Source organism: Natator depressus, chromosome 20, assembly GCF_965152275.1.
Source record: "Natator depressus isolate rNatDep1 chromosome 20, rNatDep2.hap1, whole genome shotgun sequence".
In the NCBI taxonomy this organism is placed as follows: Eukaryota; Metazoa; Chordata; order Testudines; family Cheloniidae; genus Natator; species Natator depressus.
The window spans coordinates 9,643,050-9,655,980 of NC_134253.1; the positions used below are offsets into that span (position 1 = coordinate 9,643,050).

The following is a 12,931-nucleotide window of genomic DNA, read 5'->3' on the forward strand; positions in this document are numbered from 1 at the left end:
GGGTCTGCCAAGCAGGGTTGGCTTTAGACTAGCTGGGGCTCAGGGCAGAAAGCTGAAGCCTTGAGCCCAGCACCTGCACTAAAGCCCCAAGTCCCTGCACCCTGTGGGGTTAAAATCTGGAGCCAGGAGCCCCAAACTCTGATGCCTGGCGGGGCAGAGGCCTGGAACTGGGCCATGGAGTATTTCTAGCATGTTGAGGGTCGGGGGAGGCTCAGAAACGGAAAGGTTGAGAACCCCTGTTCTACACTTCTCTTTGCTGCTTCATCACCCATTTCCAGTGTTCCCTCCATCACCCGGACTGCCAAACCTCTACACCGGCTTCTCCAACAGGCTCTCCATTTGCATAGATAACAGGGAAATCCCTGATGAGCCCCCAGCTGTGACAGAGAGGGGTGTTGCACCCCCACATCTTCCACAAACACAGACTGCGTTGAGACTTTTTTGCTTGTAAACACCAACGTATAGTCTATTTAATCCCCCTACCAATACATAGCACCTTTATATTGTATCTCAACTTTCTAAACTCTTCTCCAAAAGTCAGGTGGGGGGTAAGGTGTTTCCACTCAGAGACCTCACTTTGTCAGGCTCTCCTAGCTTTTTGTCTTTCTGTTTCTCTTAGGGTGACCAGACAGCAAGTGTGAAAAATCAGGACGGGGGTGGATGCGGGGGGGGGGAAGGAATAGGCACCTGTATAAGATAAAGCCCCAAATATCGGGACATCTGGTCACCCAAGTTTCTTTCTCTGTCTGTTCCCCTCAAAGGGCTCCTGCCCATGTCCTTTTATACAGTTTCCCTGTTAATGGAATGGTTGGTTCCTTGACTCACTAGCCCCAATCTGACCTCGTAATCAGGTACACCTCTATCCAATTAGGCCTTCTGTGAGGAACCGAATTAGTACGAATAGTGACCAGAGTGCTGACTCAAGTGCAAACCCTCAGCACTCTGTCAGCTCATATCTGGAGATATGACCCCAAAATGTCCATTAGTGATCACCACACTCTATGCCCCCTGTTTCTGGGACCTGATCATGTATCTTTTCCATATCACTGTACTCTGCTAGTGCCCATACTCCTTGCAGAAAGAGAAAAAGGACTGCAAAATTTTGTCCCTAGCAAAACTAGTCCTATGAGATGTATGAGACTGAACCTTACCTCCCAGCATCAAGTCCTTCCAGGGACACTGGTGTCCAGGACGTTGCCAATGGATGAACTGCCGATTGAACAGCAGACCTGAGAAGTAACTGGAGCTTCCTGACTCTCTGTTCAAGCTGCACCTTCCTCCTGATTGCTGCAGTTCTGTGCCTCTCTTTCCCCAGGCTTTCTATCAAAGCATTAGAATCTGTGCTTTTCAAGGGTGGGAATGAGAGACTGGTGAGAGCGCTCAGGAAGCAGAGGACTTGGACTCTTGTGGAAAACCCCAAGACTCACCATGAGGGAGTGTGTCTGCTGGTGAGGTAAGAGATCTAGGAGGCATCATTTTATCCTTGGGAATGAGTAGCCAATAGAGTGGCTGAGAGGGAACCTCCCGTTTATAGTTTTGTGGGCAGGGGGTGCGGGGGTGTCCTGGGTGGAAACACACAGCTCCCACTCCTAGCTATCAGAGCTGTATGCTCAGAGCAGCTGAGTTTTTGAAGTGTGCAATCTAGCCCATGAGCGGTTTCTTTTGTCTTCCAGTCTTCTGCTAAGATCTGGACTCATAACACCTGAGATCATACAGAGCCTCCTCCCCTGGGTGAATTCCCCCTCAGAAAACCACCGAGTCACCAGCACAGCTTTCCTTGCCCAGGTAAGACACAGGGCTCTGAAGAGCAGTTTCACCATTAGACTCTTGTCTGCCTTTCTTTCGGGAGTTGTACAGTTCAGTTCATAGGAGTAATTGTCATTTTAGACAGTAGAAGAGGTCCTCCTTTATATGGAAACCTCACCAGGAACTTCACGATACCTTTCTGAGTCCTTCTCTCTCTGTGGTTTTTATTGCCGTCATTGCCTATACTAGCTACACAACCACAGGTGCTGGCTGAGAGAGATATGGACAGAGTTTGGATGAGTGGACCTCTTCTGCCAAGTCCTAGTGCTGATCCTAACCAACAGCTCCTGATTTTGGTTTAGCTCAGCACATCTTCTGAATGAACCGAGCGTCCTAATACTACCAACCAAGCAACCTACAACTACATTAATGTCTATCTTAGGTTCTCATTACTCTAGTATCTGAGGACCTCCAAACTCTTTAATGTCTGTATCCCCACCACACTCCTGCGAGGTAGGGAAGCACTATGTTTCCTATTTTACAGGCAGGGAACTGATGCACAGAAGGGCTAAGTGACTTGCCCAAGGTCACACAGGAAGTCTTTGAGGGAGCAGGAAATGGAACCTGGGTCTCCTAAGTCCTAGGCTAGTGTGGGGATACCTGCTGGAGCATCCTCCCTTTCCACAGTCTTCCTCCAACATCTGCATCATATTTCCCACTTATGCTAAGCAACTATCTTCGGAGCTTATCTGGTTCTAAGAAAAACAACCCCTCTGTGCCTATGATGGGCTGTACCTGGGCTTTAAGGCTCCTTACAAGAGGCCCCGTGGTCCTATTACACCCTGCCCCAGGAAAAGAAGCCCCCAATCTGGGTCTGTCTAGAGAGGCCTCATGAAAGCAGCCAATCCGAGCCCATCAGGCTCGGCTAAAAGGAGCTGAATGAGGAGAGGCTGAGGGAACTGGGAATGTTTAGTCTACGGAAGAGAAGAATGAGGGGGGATTTGATAGCTGCTTTCAACTACCTGAGAGGTGGTTCCAGAGAGGATGGTTCTAGACTATTCTCAGTGGTAGAAGAGGACAGGACAAGGAGTAATGGTCTCAAGTTGCAGTGGGGGAGGTTTAGGTTGGATATTAGGAAAAACTTTTTCACTAGGAGGGTGGTGAAACACTGGAATGCGTTACCTAGGGAGGTGGTAGAATCTCCTTCCTTGGAAGTTTTTAAGGTCAGGCTTGACAAAGCCCTGGCTGGGATGATTTAATTGGGGATTGGTCCTGCTTTGAGCAGGGGGTTGGACTAGATGACTTCCTGAGGTCCCTTCCAACCCTGATATTCTATGATTCTATGATTCTATGAAGGGCTTTAGCAGGTCAGTTTCTGGCAGGAACTGGAGGGGCAAGAAAGGGCGCTGCTCTCTGGCCACAGAAATTCAGGGGACAGCCAGAGTTTGATTCTGGCAGCCTTTACTTAAGCTGGGTTTTCAGGAAGAGAGTCCCGAAGAACTTTAACCCTGAGGTGAGGGTGAAGCTAAAAGTGGCGGGTAGGAAGAAGCGACAATGAACTGAAATCAAGCAGTGCCTAGCTCCTGTTTATAGGATCCATGGTTTGGAACCCAGAGTTAGGGGCAGGCCCAGGTTCCCCTACCACCAACAGTGGCATAAGCCCCATGGAGGGGACAATGCTAATGGAGAGCTTGAACAAAGGGCAGAATGTAAAGGACCCAGAGCTGGGGCTGGAGACCCTAGTGAGGGCAATGGGACTGTTCTTGACTACCCCAGAAGGGGTTCATTTGGACTTTGGGACTCAGCCAGAGGCCTGAGCCACAGAAGACTCACTGAGGACAGCTGGCAGGGTGCACGAGGGGTGAGAAAAGGACTGTGATACCATACCCAGCCACTAAGAGGCTCTCAAGAGGTGAGTGGATCCCTATTCTAGTGCCCAAAAGGAAAGCTCCATGTTTTGTAGACCTTTCTCATTTGTGTGGAATACTAAAGTTACAGTGTATTATGTGCCAAGTATCAGAGGGGTAGCCATATTTCTCTGTATCCTCAAAACTGGGGCTGTAGGAGGACTCCTTGTTGTTTTTAGTGTATGACATGTCGGCTCAAATTCTATTCCCAATCTTAACGATCATATTGGGGCTAATGGACAGGTTGATTTTCTTTCAGCTAATGAGTGATCCCATGCTCAGGGAGAAGAAGTTCCTTAAGCCAGTCTTACACATCTTGGAAGAAAAGTCCCATGATAGGAACAGCATTGTCCGGCAGATGGCTGTAAGAGGCCTGGGAAATTTAGTCTATGGGGCGCCTGAGAAGGTAAGAGAGAATACTGACTAGAATGCAGCATAACTAGAGAAACCAAGGGAAATAATTGTTCGGAGTTTACAGAGGCTGCACACAATGCACTAGGCCAAATTCTGCTCTCCCACATACCCGAGTAACCTCTTTGCAGTCAATACAGAGCAAGCTAGATCCTTTGCTAAGCTGGGCATAAGCAAACAATCTGTGCACTTTAATATGACCATGTGTAAATGTCTCCATCTAGGAACAAAAAATGCAGGCCATACTTACAGGATGAGAGACTCTATCCCAAGAAGCAACGATGCTGAAAACCACTTGAGTCATGGCAGAGAATCAGTTGAACATAAGGTGTCCCAATGCGAAGTTGTGGCCAAAAGGGCTGAAATGACCTTAGAGGCATAAAGAGAGGAATCTTGACTAAGAGCAAAGAAGTTCTTTTCCCTCTGAATATGACGCTCATGTGAGCACTGCTGGACTGCTGTGTCCAGATCAGGTGTCCACAATTCAAGCAGGATGCTGATAAATTAGAGAGGATTCAGAGAAGAGTCCCAAGAATTCTCAAAGGATTGGAAAAGATACCTCTAGTGATAGACTCAGGGAGCTCAATCTATTTAGCTTTACAAAGAGAAGGTTAAGGAGTGACTTGAGGACTAGAACTACTCACATGGGGAGCACATTTTGAGAATGGGTTCTTCCCATTAGCAAACAAAGGGATAAGAAGATTCAATGGGGGAAAATGAAGCTAGACTAATTCAGACTGGTAATAAGGCATTGATTTTTAATGGTAATTTTAATTAACCATTGGAACAATTTACCAAGGGTTGTAGTGGATTCTCTGTCACTAGCAATTTTAAAATCAAGATTGAACGTTTTTCTAAAAGATACACTCTAGTTCCAACAGAGTCTATTTCGGGGAAGTTCAATGTTATGCAGGAGGTCAGACCGGATAATCACAAGGGTTCCTTTTGGCCTTGGAATCTAAGTAACTAGGAATCTAATAATAGGATGACACAGGTGTATTATGGCCCCGAGTTTGGCTCATTGTAGCTGGAACCTGGTCTGAAATATAGCTATAGGTCTCCGGGGGGTGGGAGGGGGATATGAAATTCCCACAGCTTCATAACTGCTAAAGAAAAGGTATTAGAAGTGTGATCAGTGATAAGTGTTCTTTAATGTCGTATGTTTGTCCAGGTGAAAAAGCACAAGAAGTTTCTTTTGGTCATACTGATCAGGGCCTTAAGTGACCCTTTCAGTTCTGAAGTCATTGGCGAGAGCATGAAAGCAGTGGCCAAAGTCCTGAAGGAGCTGAAAGAGAAGGACATAGGTTCTTCCTTCAGAGACCTCACCCAACAGATCCGGACCTACTTTGACAACGTATGTGACCAGAACTCTCCACCCCAGTTCAACCGATCTTGATTAGACTCCATTTACTCCCTGGGCATTGCTCATGTCAGAGTGAAGAGATGTTTCGGCCCCAGGGAAGAGAGGTGTTTTACGGAGGAGGAGAACATTAGGAGGATGGGGATGACATCCCTGCTCCCACAGTCTCCCCCTTCTGTTCTTCTTTCTTGCCACTGAGAACCTCAAAGAAAGTCTGAATACTAGATTAGGTAGCTAGATAACCATGAAAAGGGGGTTCCAAGGTACAATAGAGAGTGTTGGGCCTGCTCTATACCATTTTTACGTGAGAGGGTTGGAATGATTCCGTTTTGCAGAGAATTCTGAGATTTCAAATTTTGGTTTTGTTCCTATTTGTGGGAATCCCTCTCCCCAAACTTCAAAACTCTTTGTGAAACAGAATGACTATTCTCAGCCGAGCTCTATTGAAAGCCTTGGGTCCGGGCAGTCTGCTCTCAGACTATCCCGGTGCTGGGAACCCAGGAAACTGTGGGAGCTAGAAGTGCCAGGGAGTTGCCAATTTGAGAGCTGGGGTCCCAGACGCTGGGGGTTTGGAAGCCCACGATCCCAGTCAGCCTGCTAGATGGGCTTCCAAGGAGCTGAATGGGTGCACTGGCAAGACAGCAGGCAGGTTTCGAAGGACCCCTGCCTGGCTTCTGGAGGAATTTCATCCAAATGGAACTGTCGCTAAAATAGTTTGATGAATCAGCAAATTCGAATCAAAAATTAGTTCGTGAAAGTGTTTCCGACTAGCTGTAGTTGGAATCCCTCGACTTTAGCGTAGAAGAGATGGCTGTGCGAAGTACGTGATGTGATTGTCCCTTAGTTACTAACTTGTGGGGCTTTCTTGGCTGTAGGAGGACGATGCTCTTCGTTTATTGTCCTTTGTCCTGTTTGGCATCCTGGCCCGCCTGACCAAAAGAAAATGGAAGGGCTATTTCGCCGAGCAGGTTAGACAGAGCTGGGTCACACTTCTGCTGCACCTGCAAGACCCGAACCCCAGGGTTTCAGTGGTAAGACCGAGAGTGACTTATTTACTAAGCCAAAGGAATCTTCCTCCCAATGCCAGGGGAGCTCTGCTATTCCTGCCTGCTGTGGAGGCCCAAATTCTCCCCTCAGTTCATTGCCCTCCTGCTGAGTCAGTTCCCGCCAGGTTGCTCCATGGCTGCCTCACCAGAATCCAGGATAGGTCCTGGGTCTGAGCCCGACAGCTCTCTATTCCTGTCTGTCTCTGCACCCCAGGCCCCTGCCTCCCCAGAACAGAAGAGAGACCTGGTGAAGCAGCTTTCATAGGTAGATCTGTTCCAAAAAGACATTGATGCTACCTCCAGGTTGCAGTGGAAGCTCTCCCCTCTATTAGTCATTCCTGCATGTTTTCTGCCAATTACATCCAGATGAATCCCTTTTTATCCTGGAATAGATGAGCAGTCAAGCAGATGAGTTCCCTTTGAATGACCAAAGCGCTCAGTAGGGAACAATTAAATGGTGTGACACGCTTTCTTTTTTTCAGGAATGCAGAGCTACGTTTCACCTCTGTGTCCCGTTTTTGGGACTGAAGAGGCTCCAAACTGCCGTGAATCAACACCTTGATGGCACAGCCAAGCTGAAGCCTGAAGAGCTCCAGGTGGACATTTGCAGACACCTTGTGAGTGAGCTGTTGAAGTGTCTGAGATTCTTGACTGGAGTGGCATGTGGTGGTGTAGAGGTGTGGAGGGGATGTGTGATGGGTAATGGAAATAACGGTCAGAGTGGGATATATGACTGAGGGTGACGGGAAATGTAAATCTGCCACAGATCCCCATTTTTCCCACGTCCACCCAGACACCTGTTCTTTCTCTGATTTACCTGTGGCTCGTAAAAGCATGTGCTGGCAGTCAAAGGGCACTTCTAGCCAGAGAGAGCTCATGTGTCCCTGATTTCCTCTAGGCCAAAGAGAATGCCGAGCTGCTGGAGAACTTGTACAAAAGCACCATCACATACTTCTTTAGCAGCTGGGAAGAGATCCGGGCAGTTGCAGCCAAGTTAGCTGGTGAGAGATGATGCCCAGTGTCCCTTTTGGTATTCCCATTGAGGGAGAGAGAAAAAAATCCCACTGTGCAGCACTGAGCTGCCATTAATCTCTCTGTGCCTCAGTTTCCCATACATAAATGGGGATGTTAATATCCCTACCTCTCCAGTGTGGTGGTCGGAGGAAATCATGACTTGCTATAAAGTGCTTTGGGATTGTTGCAGGGAAAGCACGGTGCAGTCATTTAGTAGTAGAGGCTGGGACACTGTCTCATAGGGCATGTTTACACTTGGAGCTGGGGTCTAATTCCCAGCTTGATGAGACATACCCGCACTAGCCCTGAGTGCTAAAAATAGAGAGTAGCTGCGATGGCAGGAGCAGCAGGAGGTTTAACCACCCCAAGTATGTCCCATCCAAACCCCAAAGTCGATTCTCAAGGTGGCTAGCTCCTCCCACTGCTCGTGCTGCTTTAGCTACATTCTAATTTTAGCATGCGAGCGCTGTGCGAGCTAGTGTGGGCCTGTCCCATTGAACTGGGAGTGATCCCCCTCGCTCAAAGTGCAGACCCACCCACAGTGTTGCTCAGTGCTCTTCACTACTACTTCATCATTGGGAGGCATGCAGCCCACCTGCCCTCAGCGCCTGCTGTTTCAGGTTCCTGGCCACACCACCTTGTCAAGGAGGCAAAAGGTTCCTCCGCTTTGGCCCTGTGCCCTCTTCTCCCAAGCATACCCAGGTGAGACAGGCAGGCATTGTGGCCTAAGTCTCACCTATCAGTCACCTTGTGGGATCCCTGCTTAGAACTCACTTATTCCTGGCCCCAGTCCTTTGCTCAGACCACTAGACCAAGACACTAGCTCAGTATGTCTCCAATAAGTGACAGCAGTGGCAAGAGGAACACAGACTCTTTAAAGCAAATGGGTTTTGTGTAAACATTCTTAAAAAAAAAAAAAGTCTTTCTCATTCTCTTCAGTGTGGACTCTAAACTGCACTAGCATCCTCTTGCCCACAGCTCACCCTTAGGCCCACAGTAGGAGAGGCCAAAGACCTGTCTAGGGGCTGCTAATATCACTTTGCATTCAACAAGGGAAGGTTTTATTGTTGTTGTTTGTTTTCCATTGTGTATTTAGGCATCATCCTGGAACACACAGACAGGCAGCGTATGAAATGGCTGGACCTGGAACATCTGCTGATGTGTAAGTAATAAATACAGCTGAAGTTCTGCTCATCCGTGAGTTCTAAAGGAATTTAGCTGACAAGCAGCAGTAACCGATACCACTGGTGCAAAGTGCATCAGCCACACATCAAGGGACAAATTCACTCTCGCCCAGTAGAAAGTCAGCTTTAATTTCCCCTGAAGGAGGCAGCTGCAGAGGGTGTGATGTGAGTCCGTGCATCTCCTGGTTGTCCTGGCAAGGCCCCCTCCGCAGCCAGTGCTATCCACTCTTTGGGCTTTATTGGCTCTCTGTGGACTCCCCAGGTGAGGAGAAATTGTAGCCACTTTCTGCTACCCCAAATTTCCCACCCGCAATTTTTCTTCCAGTAGGTGCCCTGCATCCTGCACAAAGCAGCTTGGACTTGGCCTCTGTTCAATTCCAGGGTTATTGGAGCTCAGATCGTGGCTCCTGAATAGAGATGGAAAATAAACTGAAAAGTGGAAGCTATTGAAACAATGGACCTTCTTCCATTTACAGCAGAGTGGATGACTTTCTGGTCGAGTCAGGGTCTCCCCGCTTGTTGGGAGCACGGAAGGGAGCCAATGGAGGAACCTAAAGCTTTCTTTCTATTGGAGAGCTTCTGTAGCGTGGTATTCAGAGGTAGTAAGTCTCCAGCTATTTCAGACACAGGTGACAATATGAAAAGTGAGGCATATTCATCTCTCATGTATTTTCCATCCCAATAGAAGGACTGAGCCCAGTTTCACATTTTACCATGTGATCATTCTGCTCTGGTACTTCAAGATTCTGTGATCACGCTTAGCTGAGATTTGACAGTCTGTACACTAACATGTTGTCCTCTGTCATTTCAGCTCTCCACGTCCTCAAGAAAGACCCAAGTCCCTCTGTCCAGCTGGTGGCAACTGAGGTCCTAAATGACATCTGTCCTGGCCGAGTGCTTGGGGAATGAAGCGGGAGACAAAGAGAACAAGGCAGTCCAGTAGTATAAGGGCCCTACCGTCAATCAAACGTTAACCCCACCCTTGGCCCTCGTAAGCCTTGCCCACCGGTCACTGGAAGTCCCAAGCCATGAGGTATTACTTCCAGGGTCAAGGCAGACAAATGACCGGAAGCAACGTGTGTCATGTGACCCCCTCTAAGAACTCCTCCCATTGTCCTTTACCAGTCGGGATGGGGTTTGCCCTGATAGGAACGCCCCAAGAGAAGATTTGACCAATCGGGGGAGTTCCGGGGCAGGATGACCTGTCTGGAAGTGGTTCGTGTGACCCCTCTAAGAATACCTCCCACCAGCGTCTACCAATCAGTAGGGGTTTGAGCCACTGGGGACCACCCCGAGAGGAGGTCTGAACAACCATGGGGAGTTGCGGGATGGGGTGATGTGTCTGGAAGTGGTTTGTGTGACCCCTCTAAGAATTCCTCCCACCACTGTCTACCAGTCAGTAGGGGTTTGAGCCACTGGCGACCACCCCGAGAGGAGGTTTGACCAATCATGGGGAGTTCCGGGGTGGGATGATGTGTCTGGAAGTGGTTTGTGTGACCCCTCTAAGAATTCCTCCCACCGCCCTCTACCAGTCAGTAGGGGTTTGAGCCACTGGGGACCACCCCGAGAGGAGGTCTGACCAATCATGGGGAGTTGCGGGGTGGGGTGATCTGTCTGGAAGTGGTTTGTGTGACCCCTCTAAGAATTCCTCCCACCGCCCTCTACCAATCAGGAGGGGTTTGAGCCACTGGGGACCACCCCGAGAGGAGATTTGACCAACTGGGGGGAGTTCCGGGGTGGAGTGACCCGTCTGGAAGTGCTTCGTGTGACCCCTCTAAGAACTCCTCCCACCACCTTCTACCAATCGCGATGGGTTTCGGCTGCAGAGGACTGCCCCGAGAAGAGATTTGACCAAAATGGGGCAGGTTCTCGGATTGGGTGAACTGTCCAGAAGAGGATCATGTGAGCCCTCTAAGAACTCCTCCCAACGCCCTCTGCCAATCAGAGTGCTGCACCATCACCCCATAAGTCCCAGCGCTGGGCAGAGGAAGCTATCTCTTACCAAGAAGACATGTTTTAGAAATTGTGGAAAGGCTGAAAGGAAACATGGACTCCTTTACCACCCCGTGAGACCTCCAGATTTTGTTTTAGCTCCGAGGACCTTTGGAGTTGTGTGGAGAAAGCGCTACGGCAATGACGGTTCCGAGGAGGGCCCTTTGACTCAACCGTTGATGGATATGTCGGAACCCGACCCCAAAATCCAAACCTTTGTGAGGCACCCCGATGAGTGTGACAGCCTCTCATTGTCCATGCCCTAAAGTTGGAAGGCGATTGTGGCTTGGGGGAGTCACAAGGTGAACGGGAAAGACGGCGCTCAGGTAAATGAATGATTAAGAAGCGACGGTCGATCATGGGGGTGTAATGGGGTTAGGAATCGACCTGGCATTGCATAAATCTAAAAACAGGCAGTGGGGTGCTTACACTGGTTTTTGTCTGAAAATCTCTCAACAGCTCGACGATGCCTTTCTGGAGGCCTTTGAGAAGTTGCACATCGGTAGCCCTGTGGGAGTAAATCCATCGCGCATCAGCTGTTTTTGCTCCTGTCTGAGACCCAGATCTCAAGAGGAAAATCCAGAAAAGGACAAAAATGGAAGAATGAACCAGCTCAGACTCCCTCATGGTAGGGATCATGGCATCCTTTGTTTCAGGCGGCTGTAAAAGATTGTGTTAAACCAGGCGATTAATAAAACTTAATTAAATGTGTCAGAATGAACGTGTCCCCCTTCATACTTGTGTTCGTAAAAGACGGTCCCAGGAACAGTCATGTCTCCACAGACGGCTCTGTTAAAGAAAATCTGTTAAACCCCCAGGAAAGTTGGGGGCTTTGACGGGGTCAATCTTCTTTTTCAAGTGGCCAAAAAGCATCATAAAACTTTAAATAGAAGACAGGTAAGAGCTTGGCTTTCACACCAGGATGCTTACACTTTACACAAACCAGCTCAAATACGTTTTAAAAGAACCAGGACCGTTGTTTCAGATGTGGACGTGCAATGGCAGGCAAATTTGGTCCGTATGCACCGCTTCTCCAAACACAACAGCGGTTTTAAGTACATCTTAACAGTGATAGACATTCTATCCAAATATGCCTGGGCCTTAGGCCTAAAAGACAAGATGAGCGGTGAGGAATCCAAGGCCTTTAAAGCTATTTCTCGCCAAGGTCGCGTGCCTCAAAAATGACAAACTAATCTGTGGAAAGAATTTTGAAACAAACCTTTTAGCAGATTGTTGAAACGGCACAGCGTTAACGCTTTTTGTAACTGATAATGAAGTCAAAGCAGGGGTTGTGGAGCGATTTTAACAGAACTTGAAAAAGATGTGGAGGATGTGGCGATATTTTACAGCCCATAACGCCTTTCGCCACATTGACCTGTTACCTGACTTTATGAAGAGTTACAACCAGAGCTTTTACAGAACTCTACGTACCAGACCCGCTGATGTTAACCCTTCCAATTCTCTGAAGATATGGAAACCGGTTGATAGAGATGGTTTTAAAATAAAACCGGTTGTTGTCCCTTTTAGAAAAGGCGACCATGTGAGACTATCTAAAACCAAAGGAGCTTTTGAAAAAGGTTGTGAACAGACGTTTACCAATGAGATATTTATAGTGGATGAAGCCTTAACCAGGAGCCCGAGACCTGTATACCGATTAAAAGATTACGAGGGTGAGACAGTTACTGGATCTTTTTACCCTGAAGATTTACAAAAAGTAAACCCCAAACAAGACAAGATTTGCAGGATCGAAAAAGTTCTAGCGGAGAAAGGAAAAGGGAGAAAAAAGCAGCTACTGGTGAAATGGTTTGCCGGGGGGGGGGGGGGGGGGGATAAGTTTACCAGCTGGGTGGAAGCTTCTCAATTCTGACGTTTAGACACAAACAAACAAAAAGATTCCTTCTGCAAAGACTGAGGGAGCGAGAAAAAATGAGCGACAGCGGGTTTTACATGACTTTGCCAAGCAATGCCAGCTCTGCAGTTTTTCCTCAAAACACCAGCTCGAACTTTACAATACAGCTAATTAAGCCCTTGGATCTCCCGGGTGCCTGGGAGGTGGGGTTAGTGGAAATACAACACCCGCACAGCTGGAACGCTGTCAACGAGGACACCCCTTTTGAAATCACCTTTGAAGATATGGCATAGAGTTTTATCCTATGACGAGGTTATTACTCGTCCATACCCGAATGATTGGATCATATGAACAGTACCACGGCTCGTCATCCCCCACCGCCTGAGGTGGTCATGAACGATGACCCTGTGGGTAGAAAAGTT

At 48.2% G+C, this 12,931-nt stretch overlaps 1 protein-coding gene across 1 annotated transcript; it reads left to right on the forward strand.

Annotated features, from left to right (window-relative positions):
* The first annotated feature begins 1,362 nt into the window (after window positions 1-1,362).
* On the forward strand, window positions 1,363-5,460 carry LOC141975269 (protein maestro-like). Its single transcript, XM_074935568.1, has 4 exons — window positions 1,363-1,453; window positions 1,674-1,785; window positions 3,913-4,059; window positions 5,236-5,460. The coding sequence occupies exons 3-4, from the start codon at window positions 3,916-3,918 to the stop codon at window positions 5,458-5,460; spliced, it is 369 nt and encodes a 122-aa protein (XP_074791669.1). The 5' UTR covers window positions 1,363-1,453; window positions 1,674-1,785; window positions 3,913-3,915.
* Window positions 5,461-12,931: the final 7,471 nt, after the last annotated feature.